At 49.8% G+C, this 21,267-nt stretch overlaps 1 protein-coding gene across 1 annotated transcript; it reads left to right on the top strand.

The window, feature by feature from the left end:
- Positions 1 to 707: 707 nt before the first annotated feature.
- On the top strand, positions 708 to 21,002 carry PHOX2A (paired like homeobox 2A). The gene is made up of 3 exons (XM_054974831.1): positions 708 to 930; positions 18,309 to 18,496; positions 20,562 to 21,002. Exons 1-3 carry the CDS (start codon positions 708 to 710, stop codon positions 21,000 to 21,002), a joined length of 852 nt encoding a protein of 283 aa, XP_054830806.1.
- Positions 21,003 to 21,267: the final 265 nt, after the last annotated feature.

Genomic DNA, 21,267 nt, shown 5'->3' with positions numbered 1-21,267 from the left:
AGAGAAAGAGAAAACCTGGCGTCTGGCAGAAAGGGGCAACTCCTGCAACCCTAAACCACCATTTCAGTGTCGCCCCTTCTGGAAGCGTCGCCCCTTGAACCCGCAGCCGCCGCCAAGCCCAAAGTGCGGTGGGCAAAGCGCCCCCGCCCGGTCTTCTTGACTCCTCTGAGAGGGGGGGCACAAGCCTCAGAATGCCCCTGCCGACCCGCAGGTCCCGTCACGGCACAGGAAGAAGACACGTGTCATGATAGAAGGAAGCAACTGGCCGCGGGTCTGGGGCCATTCTGGGAGTTCAGCGCGAGGAGGCACAACACCCCTGCGGGGGAGGCCAGGCCTTTTCTTCAGCAGAGAAAGGAAGAGTTCCCCCCCCCGTGGGCTTGGAGGGGGGGCACAGTCTGAGAAGATGTTGCTGGGGGTTGCCGGACGGCAGAAGCGCCCCGCTCTTCTTTGCAGCCCCCAGTGCCAGCTGGGCATCGCGCCCGCCCGCCCGCCTCCCTCCTCCGGGCTGGGGAGGGGCCCGAAGGGGTTAAGGCGGCGAGTGATGGACGGGTGGGCGGGGCCTGCGGGCGCCCCCCCGCGCCGCCGCCCCCAATCGACTCCGGGAGACTTTGTCATGCAAAGGAGCCCTCCGCCTCGTCGCTGGCCCGGCCCGAGCGCGGCCAACTATATCAGCCGCCCGCCCCGTCGGCCCGGCGCAGCGGCGCTCCATGTACCAAATGGATTACTCCTACCTGAACTCCTACGACTCCTGCATGGCCGCCATGGAGGCCTCGGCCTACGCCGACTTCAGCTCCTGCAGCCAGGCCAACAGCTTCCAGTACAACCCCATCCGCAGCGGCTTCGGCGCCAACCCGGCCTGCCCGCCGCTGGGCACGGCCAACTGCGCGCTCGGCGCCCTGCGCGACCACCAGCCCTCGCCCTACTCCACAGGTAAGGCCCGCCCGGCGCCCGGCGGCTCTGCGGCCCCCCTGCAGCCCCTGCCCCCGGGCCGGCCCCCCGCCAGGTAGGCGCAGCGAGGGCGCAGGATGCGGCGAGCCGGAGCGCACGTTGGCGCTAATCGAGTTACGGCGCCGCCGCCTCCGTTCGCAGCCCAAACGAATTAAGGGGTAATCAGGTTAGGGCGCATGCAGGGATTAGGGCGAGAAATCTAATTTGGTGTTTTGCAGAAGGGGCGCCTCGAAATATTTCATGGGCTTCCTCGGGGGGACGCGCCGGGCGCTCGCAGCCGGAGAAGAACCCGGTTCGGTTCGGGAGCGCCTCCAAATCCCCCCGTTGAGCGTCGTTGCTGAGGATCGCGGCCCGAGGCTGTGGACAAGCGGCGCGCCCGCAGCCCTCGGGCTCAAAGAGCCTGCGGGTCAATTTCAAGGCAAGTTTGTAGCGGACCGAAAAGTGTTTGTAACTGACCAGAAAAAGGCGCTCCGAAGAGAAGCGGGAGGCGAATGCCGACACGGCCCCCCCGCTCAGTTTCGAAAAGACCTGGTGGCACTTGGAGCGCGGCCACACTGGCCGTGCCGCGGGACACCGCTTCTTTTGCAAGGCGCCACAACGCTCGTTTCCCCTCCTCCCCCGGAGTAGGAAATACTCTTTGGCGCTTCTGACTGCCGGTTCCCGACGCAAACCAGGACGGGCGCTTGGTGGACGAGAGGGTTCCCAGCTCCCAAAGCCTCGTGAGGTTTAATTTCCAGAGGTCTTTCGGATCGGAACCGTGGGGAGGAGCTTCGGGACACGGACCCGAATCCGAATGGGGAACCCAGGGTGACTGGGAATTAAATGTGAAAAATCCCGTGGAGCTCCGCATTGGGCGCTCCCAGCAAAAGTCTGGCCTGGCCCTTCTAAGAACCTGATCCACAACGAGACCTACTGAAATGCCACGGGAACACGGCCGCCTTTCCTCTTGTTACTAACTGTAACGTCCCTAAATGTTGCCGGTCTTTCCCTTTCTGCCCCGCTCTCAGCCTTCTCTTCCAGTTTCGCGGCCGAAGAATTCTGTGTTACTTGAAGGCTGCCCAGCTCCTGCCCCCAACCAGGCGCCCCTTCGGGCTCTCTCTTCATCCCAGACTCGCTCGGCTAGGAGAGGAGGGAGGCCGGGGCTGAAGGCTACCTGGGCGCCCCGAGATCTTATGGAAAGTCAGAATTGCGGCGATCTTCAAGGCTGGGTTTCTCGTCGTGTGAATGCGTACAGTCCCCTCTTTCTGCTTGGGGTGGGGCGAGGGGAACTGAGGAATTTTTTTCTTGATGCTGGAGAGCTGGAAGAGCTTCAGCGACTCCCCACAGCTGGTGTGTGTGTGTATGTGTGTGTGTGTGTTAAAATGCAGTCGGACTAGCATCTCCAGTCCCAGTGGAGTCCTGTCTATACCAAGCCTACGCTCTTTTGCTTGGAACTAGGTCCCACTGTTGAGCTTACTCCCAAGTAAATGCCCAGAGGAGCGTCGTCTTAGCGACTTCTCCTAATTCGGCTTCCTTTCGGCCTCTTTTGAGGGTGGAAGTCGGAATCGCCCAGAGTGATCTACACTCTGGGTGGCATCGGGGTGGGGTGGGGGACTTCGATTTCCGATTCGAATTTACTTGCATTTCCCAAAAGTATCTGAAGAAGGGAGCTTTGACTTTCGATGCTTACGCAAATCTGGTCTTTACCCTGAAAATCTATGCCCTGAAAAGCTGGTTGGTGCTAGTGGAAATCTAGTTGGTCTTTCAGGTGCTACTGGACCCGAATCCAGTTGGTCTCTAAGGTGCCACTGGACCCAAATCCTGCGATTGCATTTCCCGAACGCTTTCATTGTTTCCCCCGCTCCATTTGCAAGCTAAATCTGAGCCCGGCCATCTCCTTTCGTTTCGGTTTGGGCCGTTTCCCTCGCGCTTTGAAAACAGCGAACGAATCTGGGTTTGGTTGGGGGATTCGGAACCACCCTAATAACGCTTCCTACCCCCCGCGGCTCTTCCCGGCACCCTGGCCCGAAACGGAGCCCCTGCCCAGCGGGAGTTTCCTGGAATGCATACTGGTGACATTTTTAGCAATCGGGAGAACCTGGGAAAGGTGCCGGAAGCCGGTTTTCCAGAGCTGACCCGAGGTGCGTTCAGACGAACGGAATCCCCGAGAGGAGGCAAAATTGCCAAACTCGGCGCTATCTTTCCAGAGAGCCGACAACAATACGGACCCGCCGCCGTTGCACCGCACGGTTTCCTTCTAAAACCTCCTCCTAAAATCTCGACCCATTGGGGTTTAATTCGCTTAGTTGTCGCAACAGAATGAAAGCGCACTCAGCGGCACCTCAAAGAGAGGACCGAAACCGGGGGGGGGGGGGGCTCCTTTCCTGACCCACCGAACCTTCTTCTGGAATAAATTGCATTATTCTTCGAACGCCGATTTTCTTTCTCCCGAAGAGTCCAGGTTGACGCTAAAGAGGGCTCTGTTGCAGGCTGCTCCTTCTTGCTTTGTTCCTGAACTGAAATGGACGCTTCTTTAGAATAATCCCGGAGGGGTCCCGGTTCTGGCCAAAAAAAGCAGGGCTTTTGCGCGGGCCCCGACCCATTTCCAGCGGAGGGGTATTTCGTTCTCCTTTCCAGCTGCTTCCACACAGGTTGGATAATCCACTTTCAATACTCTTTAGTGAACATTTGGAACTGCTTTTCCATGGGTGGAACAAAAAATCCACTTCCAAAGGATTGCGAAAGTGCATTGAAAGTGCATTATTCAACGTGTGTGGAAATGGCCTCCGTGAAAGGTTGGAGCGACCAACGCGCCATGGCGACGGAATGGGGACAGAGTGGGAGCCGCTCTGCAAGAGACTTTTTCTCTGCGCTGGCGCTGCCGGCCACGAGGAGCTCCAGTGCCAGATCCCAAGGCCGAGGGAGCACCGAGGTGGTTTGGGCTCAAACGGATCCGGCCTCTGGGCGGGTTCTCCGAGGAGCGGGCCACGGAGGAGACGGTAGCAGCCGAGCCTGTGAGCCGCCCGAACGATAGATCGCGGTCAATGGGCAGGGCCCGATCCTGCTAAAGTGAAAACGCTTTGAAGTCAGTCCTCCCAGAGGTCCGTATTTAAGCGGGCTATGTTCCTTGCAAGGAAAGAGCGCAGCTTCCAGTCCGGTCTGTTGCACTTCTTGGCCAGAAGTCGCTGGAGGGGGGAGGGGGCAGTTATTCTCCGGGAAGACCTTCAGGATCGCAGCCTTCACTTGAGCAGGATCCAGCCCTGTTGTGAGTGCCGGTTTGACCTTTGGAGCCGCCGCCGCCTTTGCCCCGGGAAGAGGGTTTCTCTCGCCCGCCGGGCGCAGCGCGCTTGGGTTTGCCCCAGACCCGGGCCTTCCAGACGTGGCTGAGAGTTCGCAAAGAACCAGATCAAGCGGCCGGTGAGATCGAGCGCTTTAACTGTCTTTAGTTCCCACAAAAATAAGAGGCGCCTGTTAGGGCTGGGGGAACGCCTCTGAAACCAGTTAAGGGGAGCAGCGGCTCGCTCCCTCTCCCCGCGGAGGCTGCGATTTGATGCTCCCGCGAACGGAGTGGGGCTTAAGGCCCTCTCCACCCTGTGCAACGAAGCCCACCTGCAAGCGCGGCCATTTGGATTTTCAAGTGTTCTTCAGGGAGGGTGCCTGCCGCCTCCCCAGAATTCTGCTCCAGCGGGCTTGCAAGCTAAAGCAACCCCCCAACTCATAAAACATAAATTGTCTGTCTAAAAATAAAACGGGGGACCAGGGCGCGAATACCCGTTGCAATAGCGCGTCCGGCCCTGCAGCGGTGGAATGTAAGGCTCGAGTTATGGGGTGCTAAAATCGTGACGTGCACACTGAACACGTAAGCTCTGTTCACACGTTGCAGTGAACCAAGTACAATCCGTGTACAAAATAGAAAAGAGTCCAGCAGCACCTTTAAGACTAACCAACTTTACTGTAGCATAAGCTTTCGAGAACCACAGCTCTCTTCGTCACATGCATCTGACAAAGAGAGCTGCGGCTCTCGAAAGCTTCTGCTACAATAAAGTCGGTTACTCTTTAAGGTGCTACTGGACTCTTTTCTATTTTGCTACTACAGACTAACACGGCTAACTCCTCTGAATCCGTGAACAGTGCCAGCTTGCTTTTCCGGTATTGTGCGGAGTAATTTTTGTTTGGCTCAGTAGGTGAGATTTAAATTCCGTGTGGATCCAGGTTACTGGTCCGAGTCTTGTGAAGTGAAGGCGTGTGGGATCTTTCTCTCCCCCCCCCCCAAAAAAGTAGGTGAGCACAGGGAGGAGGCGCGCAGCTCTCGCTGTCAGGGGCCCCCCTTGTGCGCCGGCAGCGCCTGCGGGGCTTTATATTCGAGGAAACCGGTGCGCGGTCGAGGCGCTGCAGCTCGTGTGAATTCCGCCCGCTCCGGACTAATTGCCCTAAGAAGGTGGAGGGGGAACGCACTTCAGGGCCAAAGCGGGCCTCCTTGATTTTCAATAGCTGTTACTCCCAAGTAAGCGCCTAATATCACGGTCAAGAACGAGGTGGCGTCCCAAACGATGCAAAACCGAATTATTCAAAAAGGCTTTTTACTCAGATAGGAGGGCTGTATTGTAGGGAGGGGCTCTCGGATGCTTCGCGAATGAGTTAGGGACCGCAGGCTTCCCCACTATGTTGAATTGGATTCCTGCGAATGTCTTTGTGAACTTGTATCTATTTCCCCGATGGCGTGGGTTATGGAAGTGGGTGACCTTGTGTCCTTGTGCTAATCTCACGCTGTGGATTCCGCCTTGAGTCTCAGTGAGAAAGGCGGACTATAAATGACACAAGTAAATAAATAAATAAATTCCTGGCAGCTGGAGGTGAAAGGAGCCCAGCGTGCCACCCGCGGGGCCCCGGCCGAGCCAGAGGGCTTTGCGGACCCGGTTTTAAGTGAGAACAAGGGGAAGGATCCCGCCGCTGCATTCCGGAGTCACTCCGGAGTGACCCCACCCAGTATCATCGGGCGGCCTTTGAAGCAGCGGATCAAGTGCGAATTGCGAGGCGCTTTGATGGTCCCTATCACAAAAGAGCCCATTAAGGGGGGGCGGGGCAGGTCTGCTGGGCAAGGGCATTGGAGCACTTCCCTTGGGGCGCGCCCCTTTCCCCAGCATGGCACATCCAGAGAGCAGCTGCCCTGCCCGAAGCTCCGGAGGGCTCAGGCCAGCTAGCCAAGCCCGGGTTGCACGGCAGGCAGAGGTTGGCGGCTTGGCCAGCTTGCTTGAGGCACCTGGAGGGAAAACGCTTCCCCGCTCTGGCCTCAGGTGCGACAGAAAGGGCGGTCCCCCAGGCAGGAGACGGGCTCCTCCAGCAGCCCCGTTCGGGAGAGGAAGGAACCTGACGCAAGACTTTGGATTGTGCAGAAAAAGACCCCCAGAAATACTTTTGAGCAAGGCCAGAATGGGACGGCCCAATCCGGAAAAAAATTGGGGCGCATGAAATATCTGCTGGCAGAAGAGAGCGATTTTTTAAAAAAAAGTGCTAAATGAATGTCCTAGCTGTGGTTCTGTTGACTTGCACCGTGTGATCCCTTTTGGGTCTCACTGAGAAAGGCCCACAATGAATGAATGAATGAAAGAATGAATGAGTGAATATGCCCCGGAGTGCTCTCCCCCCATATGTAAAAAGTGCTGTCAAGTCACAGCCAATTTATGGCAACCCTGCAGGGTTTTCAAGACAAGACACGAACAAGATCTTGTTTTTATTTTATTTATTTTATTTTATTTATGTCATTGTGACACTGAGAGATCTCTGTCTTTTGGTGCTACACCTCTGAAGATGCCAGCCACAGCTGCTGGCGAAACGTCAGGAACTACAATGCCAAGACCACGGCAATACAGCCCGGAAAACCCACAACAACCATCGTTCTCCGGCCGTGAAAGCCTTTGACAATACATATGTCATTTATAGTCCGCCTTTCTCACTGAGATTCAAGGCGGATTACACAGCATGAGATTAGTACAATCAGTATCAAGGACATTTCATAAACATTGCCACAGGGTAAATAGATAGAAGTTTAAAAGACATAGTATTAGCAAGAATCCAATACAGGGTAGAAAAAATACTGGAGCAGAACATAATCAATTCTAGGACTAACATTAGACAACATGAAGCACTGGTGGTACATAGGAGTACATATTTAAAGCAGCAGATATGTTAAGCAGGTTATGTTCTTTCCTTCAGAAGCAGCCCCTAATGCAGCCAACAGACGCTTTTCTTTTCTGACTTGGGACATTTTTCCTTTACAAAGAAAATGCTCAAGGCGGCTGATGAACGAGTTGCTCTTTTGCGTTTCCTCCACGCCTTGTTAGCTGACGTTGTGTTGCTTCCCGGGATATCTAGTAGCAGAGGATGAGGCGCAAACGATTTTTGGAGGGGAGAATATTCCCAGATGCTTTGCCTCCCTCCCCCAAAAGCTATTTATTGTACAACTAGCATTCTTTGCAGCACTGCCAGGGGCCCTCTGACCCGCCCCTTTTGGCTTGCATGGAGGGGGTCTTTTCCTCGGGGCCCTTGCAAAATATTATTGCCCTGGATAGCTTGTGTGTGCAGTTGTGTGGCCAGCCCTGCACCATTGTGCAAGGCTTTGAATTCTATTAAAATGTTCCTTTCTGGAGCACTTTCCGTTCACCTTTTATACTATGGAATGGATGGGGCGCAAATAGCTTGCTTTAGGCGTCTTCTTCCTCACTGAAGGGAGGAGGGGAGGGTTTACATAGACGATAATTCCTTAAACATTTGTCTGCATTTCTGATTATAGGATATATGATTAGCTATCAATGGCACTGGATTAATTTTAAAATATTGTCAGGGCTGGTTCCAGGTATTTTTGTCCTGCCAAACACTCTGCGCCACGAATGGTTGGAGCCAATCTCAGCCCTTGCAAGGCTTTGACTAGAGAAACACCCAGAATGTTGGACATCCAAATGGTTCAAGATTGATTCTGCTTAAGAGCACTGTGTGACTCTGGAAGGTTGCATACTGGTCAGAAATAGACTTAATTTCTTCTTCTTCATACACCTTAACCAAGCAATGTATGAGGGAACTGGTGGGTATAAAAATGGACTAGGAGACAACTGCACATTGTTGGTGAAAGATCTGGGGTGTATCAAGCAGAGCATGCTGTAGTACAGCTCATGAGCAGGCCGAGGAGGCAGCAGGGATGTTGAGATAAGCAGCTTTCTTCTCTGCTATCACTGCACCGGTCAAATCTTGTTCCCCTTACAGGAATTGTTTGGAGCGTGGTTCGTGACTTGATAAAAACTAAGTCCACCCGACAGCGGGCCTTTGGGTCATGGTGCCAAAAATACGGAACTCCCTCCCTGGGGGTATTTGTCTGTCCTCTTATTGTCTTCAGGCAGCAGGTGAAGGCTTTTTTCTTTTGTCTGGTGCTGCCTCAGTGATTCCTCCTTCCTGCCTTAGGTATTACTTGGCTACCTTCTGTTTCATATGTGTATTTTTAAGACCTATTTTTAATTGGTATCATGATGTGTTTTTATGATGCTTATTTTTTTTTTGTTACTGCCTAGGTAGCCTTGGTTGGGCAGAAAGGCAGGAAGCTGTTCTGGTGTAGTGGTTAGAATGTTAGACTAGGACCTGGGCGACCAAGGTTCGAGTCACCCCTCGACCATGAAAGCCCACTGGGTGACCTTGGGCCATCCACATTTGCTCCACCTATCCTACCTCACAGGGCTGTTGTGAAGATACACTCTTCTCCTTTTTTCCATTGTAAGCTGCGTTGTGTCCCCAATGGGGAGAAAGGGGGGTATAAATAAGGGGTTTGTTGATGCTGGAGGGTTGTGCAATATCTGTGCTGCTGTTTTTACCAAATTGTATAGTGATGTTTTTATACTATTTATGGTACCATGTTTTTACTTACATGATAACATGGTTGAAGAGCGAGCAGGCTATAAATCTGATTAAATATATTTTAAAAAATTATAAATAAATAAGTCCAACCCCACCAACGGTGATAATTTGGCCCCCAACTGTGATATTTTTGCAAGGTTCTTTGCTAATGAAATCTCTTTCATCCGTTCTAACTCGGGGGCCCAGCCGAAGGTGGGTGCGGTGGGTGTAGCACAAGAAGCACCTGCTTGACTGTCTTCCATAGACAGATTCAGACTGATTTGTCGGACAGAGGCCGAAAGGGTATGACCGCCTTCAGTGGCGCTCCTGATCAATGCCCACCTTGACTTTCAAACTCATGCCTGGAAAAGGTGCTGGAGCTGCTGGTTAGAGTCGTTAATGCCTTTTATGAGTGAGGGAGCTCTGCCCAGAGCTTGGAAGGCAGCACTTGACAGAATTCTGATTTCCAAAAAATTCACTGGCTAAGGAAGGATACAGTGGCCAGTGACAGGTCAGTCTCCAATTTCCCTTTTTTAGGAAAGACGACAGAACATGTGGGGACAGAGCGCCTTCAGGGGTTCCTGGAGGACACACCTGCCCCGACCCACTTCAGCCTGCCTTCAGGCCTGGGTTCGGAACCAAGACAACTTGAGTGGCACGGATGGATGATCTCTGTTCAAAGCTGGACGGGGGCAACCTTCCCTCATAGCGCTGTCAGCGGCCCTTGGAACAGCTGGCCACTCTGTTCTAAGCCCCTGGTTGGAACACTGCGCTGACATTAGAGGAGCAGTTCTTCAGTGGCTCTGGTCTTCCCTGTCTGAGCAGACAGAAAGGGCTTCCACCAAAGGGGCCCAATCAGCAGAACGGGATACGTGCTGCGGAGCGCATGGGATTCTCTCAGCCACGGTCTGCGTTAGATATCTGAGGCTGCTTCGTAAGACCATCAACATGCAGATGAAACACAGCTCCGTATTTCACCCGCGAAGCCTCCAAGATGCACCGGTCTTGGCTCTGAGCCAGCGCTTGGAGGCTGGGGCCAGGTGGCTGAGACAGACCGAGCCGAGGCTCAATCCAGACAAGACGAAGGCGATGCTGGTCAGGAAGGCTGCTCGGATCCACTTGCCTTGGATGGAGCGGAGCTGGCATCTGCAGAGCAGGCGAAGGAGCTTGGGGTGCTCATGGGCCCAACCTTGCTGCCTGAAGGGCTGGCTGGAGTGTGGCCAAGAGTGCCTTCCGTCAGCTGCGTCTGCTTCCCTAACTCTCTCCTTTCTCAGACTCGGCTGATCAGTTCTGCCATCAGTTCTGCTTTGGGGCTGCCCTTAAAGACAGCTCAGAAGCTCTAGCTAGTCCAGAAGGCAGCAGCCTGATTACTGGCAGATGCTAGCAAATGGGGGCACATCCCACTTAGCGTAAAACGACTACACATGGGTTGCCAGCTTGTTTTCACCAACTCCCTCCCTAGTCAATGAATCCATGCTTTCATAACCTTGATTTGCTTCATGCTGGATTACTGCCATGTCCTGTACATTGGGCTTCCCTTGGAGACATCCAGAAACTCCAACTGGTTCAGAATGTGGCAGCCCAGCAGTTAGCCTAGGGGAAGGCATGCCTCCTCTCCGAAAATAACCACACTGGCTGCCTGTTTGTTTTTGAATTCAATTCAAGATGTTGTTTATGACCTTTAAAGCCCTTCATGGCCTGTGATAGTATATTGTATTTTAATTGGGTGGTGATCCGCTCTGAGCCTGCATCGTGGGGAGAGCGGACGATAAGTCCAATTAATAAATAAATATGATGTTGGGACCACCTGAAGTCTGCAGGAGAGGGTGGGCTCGCAGAAGCTGTGCAGGCAGAAGGCTGTCCCGGGTTCTTCGTCGTCTGTTCAGAGTCCAAAGACGTGTCTCTACTACAGGCCAGAACGGGCCGTCTTTGGTCGAGCTCCCAATAAGGCGAGTTTGCTACAATAATACAACCTTCTAAGCTGCGGCTAAGGGCACAGGGTGTCTTTAAAAGTTTCAAAAGCTTTTGATTTGCAAGGGCTTTTAATGGGATTTAAGCTGTGGGCATTTTCTTGAGGAGGAGGATATGAGGGTTTATTATGTTTTGTGTGTTTCTAATTTTAGGAATTGCAAACACCATTAAGCCACAAGGAAAAGGCAGGGTACTACTATTTAAACAAACAGCTGGCCTTTTCTTGGTGCTGTGTGTGTGATTTTGGAATCCCCCCCTCCATGTGTTCTGCCAAGAGACAAACTGGTTTTGGGTTCAGAAACAGAGTGGATTTTATAGGCTTTTTAGGCTTTTTATATGAAATAGATTCAAGAGCCCCATGGCGCAGAGTGGTAAGCTGCAGTACTGCAGCCCAAGCTCTGCTCATGACCTGAGTTCGATCCTGGCGGAAGCCGGGTTCAGGTAGCCGGCTCAGGGTTGACTCAGCCTTCCATCCTTTCGAGGTCTGTAAAATGAGTTCCCAGTTTCCTGGGGGTTAAGTGTTGATGACTGGGGAAGGCCATGGCAAACCACCCCGTAATAAAAGTCTACCAAGAAAACGTTGTGATGCGATGTCCCCCCATGGGTCAGTAATGACTCGGTGCTTGCGCAGGGGACTACCTTTACCTTTTTAAAAATATGAAATAGATAATACTGATTTGATGGTATGTGGATTTATGGATTAAGGAATACAAACTTTCGAAAAAAGAGGGCATTTCTTCACACAGAGCAAGTGAAAATTTGAAAATGATATATATTTGTTTGGGAGAAAATTGGAACCCTGGTTGTAGTTTAGTTACAGAGCAGTCCTAAGCAAGGTTACTCCAGTCTGAGCCCACTGAAATCAATGGGCTTCGACCAACGTAACTCTGCTAAGGATTGTGCTGTTAGTTTTTCTTTTATTTTCTTTCTCTGTCTTCTTTTTCTTCTCATTTTTCTCCTTTTCCTTTTTATGTTTATATGTATTGTTAATTTGGTTTGTTTGATAGATAATTTTGTTTTTATCTTTTATGTATTGTTTATTGCTCAAATAAATAAAAAAATATATACAGGAAAAGAAACAGAATGGATCCGCCATGTAGTTTACAGCGGGGGGGGGGGGATGCTGGAAGGCCACTGGTTCCAGAGCTCCCCCACCCCACCCCCATGGCCCAGTGGCCGCTGTACTGTCACCACAGCTTAGCAAGCCTCTGTATCTGCGTAGTCAGAACTATGTGCTGTCCCTTTAACAATTGGTACTCATGGGAATTGTAGTTCCCTCTCCAACATTGGGACAGCGGGACATTTGAGAAGTTTATTGTAGATCTTCCTGTTAGAGTGCTAGTAGTTTTATGGTCCTCTTCCCTCCTTTGTTCAGCAACTTACCCCCTCAAGCAAGGATGCAAAAGTCATCATGAATTTACTGCTAGTCTACAAATAAATCTAAAGATGTACCTGGCTTCTGACTGAACCATGTCTTGCTTACTGGCTCCAACTGTAAGTAAGGATTCCTTTAAAATCTGGGTTGAAAGAGGCAGCGCGCGTCGAAACTACCCGGGAACCAGCCTCTCAGCTGCTTCCAGAATAGCCCCTCCTTTCTCTTCAGCTGGCTCTTTGGGGAGGGGGTGTGGTTGGGGGGGTGTCCTTTCCAGGACTGCTGCTGTCTGCCCTTCCCCCTTCAAGAAGGCTCCTCCCTTTCAGGTTGCCAAAGGCTTGGATAAGTGTGGGGAGCACCCGGCGCCATATGAGCAGAATGTAGTGCAGGACTTCTAGAGTTTAGGGATCGGGTATTCCTTTTCTCACAGCTCTTGCTGCAAGAAGAGAATGATGGAAACGTGAGAGGCAAACGTGGGCATGCTTTGTACCCATCGCAGAATTTAGAAATGTCCGTCAGCACAAGCGCTGGCCAGAGGAAGGCCCATAAGAGAACATAAGAACATAAGAGAAGCCATGTTGGATCAGGCCAATGGCCCATCCAGTCCAACACTCTGTGTCACACAGTGGCCAAAACACCAGGTGTCACCAGGATGTCTGCCAGTGGCGAAGGGACACTAGAAGACCACCCACTGATCCCCCCCCCACACACCAAGAATACAGAGCATCACTGCCCTAGACAGAGAGTACCATCTATACCTTGTGGCTCATAGCCACTGATGGACCTCTGCTCCACATGTTTATCCAATCCCCTCTTGAAGCTGTCTATGCTTGAAGCTGCCACCACCTCCTGTGGCAGTGAGTTCCATGTGTTAATCACTCTTTGGGTGAAGAAGTACTTCCTTTTATCCGTTCTAACCCGACTGCTCAGCAATTTCATTGAGTACCCACGAGTTGTTGTATTGTGAGAAAGGGAGAAAAATACTTCTTTCGCTACCTTCTCTATCCCATGCATAATCTTGTAGACCTCTATCACGTCTCCCCTCAGTCGTCGTTTCTCCAAGCTAAAGGGCCCCAAGCGCTTTAACCTTTCTTCACAGGGGAAGTGTTCCATCCCTTTAATCATTCTAGTTGCCCTTTTCGGCACTTTTTCCAGGGCTATGATATCTCTTTTGAAGTGTGGTGACCAGAATTGTACACAGTATTCCGAACGAGGCCGTACCATTGATTTATACAGGGGCATTAGGATACTAGCTGATTTGTTTTCAGTTCCCTTCCTAATAATCCCCAGCATAGCGTTGGCCTTTTTTTATTGCCGTCACACACTGTATCGACATTTTCAGTGAGTTATCCACCACAACTCCACGATCTCTCTCTTGGTCAGTCTCCGCCAGTTCGGACCCCATCATTGCGTATTTATATTTGGGATTTTTGGCCCCAATGTGCATTACTTTGCACTTGGCCACGTGGAACCTCATTGGCCACGTTGACGCCCACTCGCCCAGCCTCGACAGATCCCTCTGGAGTGCCTCACGACCCTCCCTGGTTCTCACCACCCTGAGAACAATTTAGTGTCATCCGCAAACTTAGCCACTTCACAGCTTACCTCCAACTCCAAATCATTAATGAACAAGTTAAAAAGCACCGAACCCGATACTGAGCCCTGCGGCACCCCACTGCTTACCACCCTCCGCTGTGAATATTTGCCCACTTATACTCACTCTCTGCTTCCTATTCATTAGCCAGTTTTTGGTCCGCGAGAGGACTCGTCCTTTTACCCCGGCAGTCTCAGGACTCCAGTGTTCATCAGAGGCCGATGTCTCTCTCTCTTCCCCCATCCATGTCTTCTGTCTGCCTCCCAGGATGCCTGAAACAGGCCCTCCGCAGAGCCCTTCCTGCACCTGCATCTGCTGCCTCCCCTCCGTGTCTGACCATCAGCAAATCTTTTCCTGAGCCAGCCTGGCCTTACCTGCACTCGCACCCAGGACTTTGGTCCAGCCAGCACCCAGCCCTGTCGCTGTGCAATACAAAAGGACCCGTGAGCCCATGCACCCTGCTTTCCCTGAGCATACGCAGCCCTCCTTTGAGTTGCTGCAATATTGGGTTAGCAGGAAAGGTTTGCAGGACTTCCTGCTAGAATTGCCCAATTGCTTCCTACCCAGGCTCTAGGGCACTTTGGGGAAATTTTTACAACCTGAAAATGTTGGGCTGGTACAAGGGTGACCTGCCAAGTCTGAGCTTGGCATGCAGGGAGGGATTAGCCAATGCTTGGCTCATGTGGGCCTTTCTTATGTGCCAGTCTCCACTCTGGGGTCAGGATGGCCTTTCCTCCAGGCCAGATTGGCTGGTTGTGGCAGTGATATAGTTTAAGACACATTACACAAAGCAATACTCTTGTATTCTAAGTGAACTTCTGTACTTTGCATGAACTGTCTTGTAGTTTTTTCAGAGTGTTGTATAACAAATATAGGTGTTAGATCCAGAGGAGTTAGCCGTCTTAGTCTGTAGCAGCAAAACAGTAAAGAGTCCAGTCGCGCCTTTAAGACTAACCAACTTTATTGAAACATAAGCTTTCGAGAACCACCGCTCTCTTCGTCAGATGCATTTGACAAAGAGAGCTGTGGTTCTCGAAAACTTATGCTACAGTGAAGTTGGTTAGTCTTAAAGGTGCTACTGGACTCTTTACTAAACCTAGGCGTGCTTTCATTTTTGACAGCCAATTAAAAATAGTGGACTCTATCTAACTTAATGTTCTTCAGTCACAGAATGGACTAATGGTGATCTACTAACTTAACTTTTTTTCTGTCACCTCTCACAGATATATAGTTTTGTTTTGCAAGTTGGATATAACATCACTTTTTGGCTAATTAGAATGTTATACAATAGAAAATATGGATATTTAATTAAGCATTAAATCAATCATAGTTTATCTATGTTATCACATGAAAAAGATCTTAGATATTTGCCTGATAACCTATAAAATTGCCAACTTATATAGTACATCAGAGTTTGGACTGAAAGAAATCTCTTGGGGACCTAGGTGAGAATTTTACCATTGCTATGGGAATCTTAATGCATTTCATAGAAACTTTGATTGTTTTAAACTTAAGAGTCAATTAGGAAATGTTAGCAAACCTAATTCTTATTGCTTTTCTGTGTTCCATGTTTGTAGGATTTATATTAATAATCATATATGTTTTGATATCTTGCTTCTTTAAAAGACTAGGGTGTATTTCAATAAAAAGAAATAAATAAACTCTAGAAGGTTTCTGGGTGTCTTGAGGGGGAAAAAGCCTTGCAAGAAGAACACTATAAATCTTTGTACTGATAAGCAAAACCTGTTCAAAGAGCAGGTTCAGTTTGGCAAGTCTTAATGAATTGCTGAAAGCTATCCAAGAGTAAAGATACATCTTTAGGATGAGATAGAATCATAGGGTGGGAAGGGACCTCCAGGGTCATCTAGTCCAACCCTCTGCACAATGCAGGAAATTCACAACTACCTCCCCCCACCACACACACACCCAGTGCCCCCTGCTCCATGCCCAGAAGAGGGCAAAAAACCTCCAGGATCCCTAGCCGAACTGGCCTGGGGAAAATTGCTTTCTGACCCCAGAGCAGCAATTGGCATTACCCTGGGCATGTAAGAAGGGGCTGCAAGAAGTAAGCACTGATTCAGCCCTTCCTGCCCACCCCCTCATGATCTGCCCAGGTTCACAGAATCAGCCTTGCTGTCAGGTGGCCATTGAGCCTCTGCTTAAAAACCTCCAAAGAAAGTGAGCTCACCACGTCCCGAGGAAGCCTGTTCCACTGAGGGACCGCTCCGACTGTCAGGAAGTTCTTCCTAAAGTTTAGCTGAAAATTCTTTTGATTTAATTTCAAGCCGTTGGTTCTGATCCAACCTGCTGGGGCAGTAGAAAACAACTCTGTGCCATAGTGGAAGCCTTAGTAAAGACACGGATAAAAATCTGTTCCATGGGGATCTTGGTTCCCCCCCCCCACCTTCCTCTGAGCATTGAGCAGGGATCACTGGTGGAGTGTGGGGTGGTAGCTGTAAATTGCTTGCATTGTGCAAGGGGTTGGACTAGATGACCTTTGGGGTTCCTCCCAGCTCTTTGGTTCTGTGATCGTCAAGGTGCCCTGGCAGGAAAACACTGAACCACCTCAGCCACTTGAGATGTAACATAATTTCAGAGCAAAGTGTTAGGCTCGCCCAATATCCCACACCACAGTCTCCAACTCCCCACCCCGTTCCACACAAGCATGGAACTTAGTACAGAATGGGGAATTCAACATCAGGGAGCCAGTTTGGTGTAGTGGTTAAGAGCAGCAGGACTCTAATCTGGAGAATTGTGTTTGATTCCCTATTCCTCTGCTTGAAGCCAGCTGGGTGGCCTTGGGTCAGTCACAGCTCTCTGGAGCTCTCTCAGCCCCACCCACCTCACAGGGTGTTTTGTTGTGAGGATAACAACAACATACTTTGTAAACTGCTCTGAGTGGGCATTAAGTTGTCCTGAAGGGTGAGATATAAATCAAATATTATTGTTATAAAACCTTCATATTCCACAAACAAGTTCCAGAAGAAGAATAAATGATGCAAATATATATGGATGGCACAATCTATGTAGATCACAGTGCCCACCTTTTCCTGGTGAGAGAACATCTGATTTCATAGTGTAGAATATGCTTTATACCATTTTGCAAATGTTGTATTATTTGAACAATTAACTCCTCTTTCTACAAGTGCAAGCGGCACTATTCTTTTGGACCCAGTCCCAGGTTACCATGCATAGCCTTTTCTTCTTTTATTTACGTATTACATTTGTATTCCACTCTCCCTGAGAACCAGGCTCAGAGCGGATAAAAATATATGAAACAAGCGGCGTAATAATTAAAACACTTCAGTCAACATTGGAGAATTCTTATTGCACAATCCCCCTATATGCAAAAACAAAACCACAGAGTGATGGGGGAATCCGCTGGGGCAGAATTAGGTTCTGCATTCCTTCAGGCCACCTTGCTAGTACTCATTTTGAGTAGTGTCCGAAATGATTCAGTGTTGTCGTTTCAGAAACTCGTGCGATACCAGCCAAAGGTATTCTCCTCAGATTTCAGAGGCACTCAAGATCTATGGTGTTATGCACAAACTTGTGCCTTAGGTGTCCCTCTCACCAATCACAATAAGAGAGAGAGACACACCACAGAGTCCTGTAGAATGAAGCAATATATGATTGTTTAATTTAAACAATGGAGGAGCCCATTTTCACAGGAGTAGGTGGTCTCCTTGTGTCCGGAGCTCATCAAAATTACAATAGAAGCACAGGCAATTAGTACTTTCAGATAATCATAACAATATTACAATATTCTAATATTTGATATCTTATTGGCTCGTAACATATCTAGGGTCAGTTCTGATTTGAAGATGCAATTCTGGGCTGGCCCCTCTATTTGGGGGAATTCCAGTCTTCACAGTTTTTTTTCCTCTGCCCTCATTTTGGAAGGACACTGTCTAACCTTTTACCTACTTTCTTCTGGGCATAATACTTTCAAGGGCGCCAATGAGTCTCAATCTGGTGCCTTGATATCTTCTGATAACTGTATTCTGTGGATAGGATGTTTTCCTATTCGTGCCCTTTTCCCCAGTTTCTTCTCAGCTTTAAGGAAGATAATACCACAGGTGGCCAAAACCAGCTTGCTGCGTCAAATCAGTTTTCTACAAAAGGCTCTCTGGTACTGATTTCTATTGGAATCTATAGAATAATATAACATATAATATAAGTGCAGCCCTAAAAGCAGTATACCAGTTCTTACAGAGTTTCAAGTCTTCTTGTTTCAAGTGTCAAATTCTTACAGGTTACACTACAAGTAGTACTTTGGCTCCTGAGCATAGAAAAAGTGCAAAGCATGTAATACTGAAAAAGCATAGGTTTAGTATATAAAAATAAGTATATAAAAAACCTCCAAATCTATATCCATCAATGCCGAGGGTAAAATGGCGACAGGCAGGTGGTTCTACCAGTGTTTGAAAACCTTGAAGTACCATCTCATTCTCCTAGATAACAGGCCGCAATATCTGCCCCTTTCAGGTGCCTTATCCTGGAAAAGACCCCTCCTAATTTCCAGTTCTAAGCCAAGCGCTCTTCTCTGTTTGTTCTCCCAACTAGTTCCCTACAAGTTTTTCTCGGACCCGTCCACCATCAATGAGAAAAGGAAGCAGCGGAGGATTCGGACAACGTTCACCAGCTCACAGCTGAAAGAGCTGGAGAGAGTTTTTGCTGAGACTCACTACCCGGACATCTACACCAGGGAAGAGCTGGCCCTCAAAATAGACCTCACTGAAGCCAGAGTGCAGGTAAGTGCATCGTGTGTGAGTGAGTGAGTGAGTGAGTGAGTGAGTGTTTCCCACCCACCCATTCTAAATAAGATCCTCTTGCTCAAAATAGATGGGCAGGCCTGCTGCTAGCAAAGCCTCCTGCATCCCCCAGAGGAAAACGGGTGTGTGCTTGTAGCATCCCAGGCCTTTACTGTGGGATGCTTTGTAAGCACCACACCCTGGGCCCAAGCCCCTGAGCCCCTGCTGTGTTCGTTCACCGTGCTTCCTTCTGTGGTTTTAAAAGAGGAGAGTCGGAGGTGATCTTTGGGATGAAGATATGATTTGAAAACTATAGCTGTTCTACAGTACATTCTCGATAGTCCCAAAGCAGAACTCGGCAGCTTCAGGTTGTGAAATGGCAGCCTGTGAACTGCAGGGGACCTCGACATTCATAAACTGATGTCTGGTGTTGTGGTTAAGAGAGGCAGGACTTGAATCTGGAGAGCCAGGTTTGATTCTCCACTCCACCGCTTGAAGCCAGCTGGGTGACCTTGGGTCAGTCACAGCTTCTTGAAGCTCTCTCAGCCCCACCCACCTCACAGGGTGATTGTTGTTGTGGGGATAATAACAACATAGCTTTTAAGCTATTCTGAGTGGGTGTTAAGTTGAACTGTGGTCCAGCTGCAAATCAGCACTCTGCTGGTTCGAATCCCACTCCTGCCATGAGCTCAGTAGGTGGCCTTGAGTCAGCCACTCCTCCCAGCCCAGCTCCCCAGCTGCATTGTGGGGATAATAACAACACTAACTTGTTCACCGCTCTGGGTGAGGCACTAATCTGTCTAGAAGAGCAGTATAAAAGGCCTGTTGTTGTTGTTATTGCCTGTACGTGCACTGAAGGCAAGGTGCACTTGCCTAGCCAACTAAGACATTTAAGGGAGGCAACCAAACCCTTAAGAATGGCAGTGCACCCCCCTAACACATTTCATGCAGAGCAGCATGAGGGAACACAGGCCTGACATGTACATGGGAAGAGTGTATGATAGGCCCGAAGCGACCCAGTAAGCTTCCACGGCGCAGTGGGGATTTGAACCTGGGCCACCCAGATCCTAACCGAATTCTCTAACCCCTATTCCACACTGTTACATCACACACAATAAATATTTATCAGTTAAAATATTTATGCCCCACCTTTCCTTGTGGCTTACATTATTTTCTTTCACTAAGGATAAAATTTCCAATTCAAATGAATTGTATGTCCGCCTCTCATCTATAGGAATCCAAAGATTACAGCCAAAGAAAATGTAGGTGCTGAATTCAGGAAGTGGTAATCAGCTAGCAGAACGTTGTTTCGAAGTCTTTGCTGGGTGGTTATTAAACATTACCTTTCCAATGGCAAAGCTCCGAATCAATAGTTGTCACTTGTCTCTAACATGATTTAGTTGCTCCCTTGAATCACGTAGACTGCAGGTGAAAGTTGGACAGAAATTTTATTTGAATGGGATACTTTATCCTTGGTGAAAGAAAATAATCTCTAAACACATGATCTTTCTATATGTTTTGTTAGATTATGTAATTGGCAGGGCTTTTTTCTGGGAAAAGAGGTGGTGGAACTCAAGACTGCACAATGACGTCACTTTGGGTCAGCTGGAACAAGGGGGAATTTTTTTAAAGTTTAAATTGCCCTTGGCAAAAATGGTCACATGGCCGGTGTCCCCGCCCCCTGATCTCCAGACAGAGGGGAGTTTAGATTGCCCTCCGCGCTGCTTGGTGGCACGGAGGGCAATCTAAACTCCCCTCTGTCTGGAGATCAGGGGGCGGGGACACCGGCCATGTGACCATTTTTAAGAGGTGCCGGAACTCCATTCCACTGTGTTCCCACTGAAAAAAAGCCCTGGTAATTTGGATATTGCACTCTTATTTGTTTTATATAATGAATTTTTTTGCATTGTAACATCACTGGCTATGAACCTAATGTTATACATTGCTGGAATATACTCCTTGTTCCTCATTTGTGGGCTCCAGTGGACCTTCTTATATAAATCAAGGACAGCTTCCAAGTGTTTTGGCCACACCCTCAATGCCTGCCTGTCTCTTTTTCATCCAGGTTTGGTTCCAGAACCGCCGTGCCAAGTTCCGCAAGCAAGAGCGGGCGGCCAATGCTAAAGGGCAGAATGCCAACAATGGCAGCTCCACAGCTAGCAAGAAGCCCGACCCCCGCTCGTCTTCGGAAGATGATGAGTCCAAGGAATCTAACTGCAGCCCAACCCCTGACAGCACTGCCTCTTTACCCACAACCGGCAACCTGAACAGTCCTGGCAGCAGCTTGAGCCCAAGTCCTGGCACCGGGCAAGGCCTGGGGCCCAGCCATGTCACCCAGGCGCTCAAGGCTCCCCTCTGGCCTGGCGTGACCACCAGCAATGGTGCCACCAACACAGCCGATCTCCTGAAAGCTTGGCAGCCGGCTGAAGCCATGCCAGGACCTTTCTCCGGCGTCCTGTCTTCTTTCCATAGGAAGCCAAACCCCCTCAAGGCGAATCTCTTCTAACCAACCCGCTCTACCTGAGCACCACACACGTTGCCAATTCCATTAGGTGTCCTACAAAGTATCTTCCCCCTTCTGTAGATGGTAGCGGCCACACGGCAGGGGACCACGGTCTTTTGGAGGGCTAATCCTGAAGGAACAACGCAACCTCAAGGGAACCACAGCCACCGTCTAATTCATGTGTGTCGTCGTTTCTTGGCCAACCGACTGTATCGAACTTTCTGAACGCGCATCGTCTCCTCACGTGCAACCACATGCCTCATGACAG

The sequence above is a fragment of the Eublepharis macularius genome, chromosome 3 (genome assembly GCF_028583425.1).
Source record: "Eublepharis macularius isolate TG4126 chromosome 3, MPM_Emac_v1.0, whole genome shotgun sequence".
Taxonomy (NCBI): Eukaryota; Metazoa; Chordata; class Lepidosauria; order Squamata; family Eublepharidae; genus Eublepharis; species Eublepharis macularius.
The sequence above is the reverse complement of the archived record's forward strand: the minus strand, read 5'-3'. Positions and strand labels throughout refer to the sequence as shown.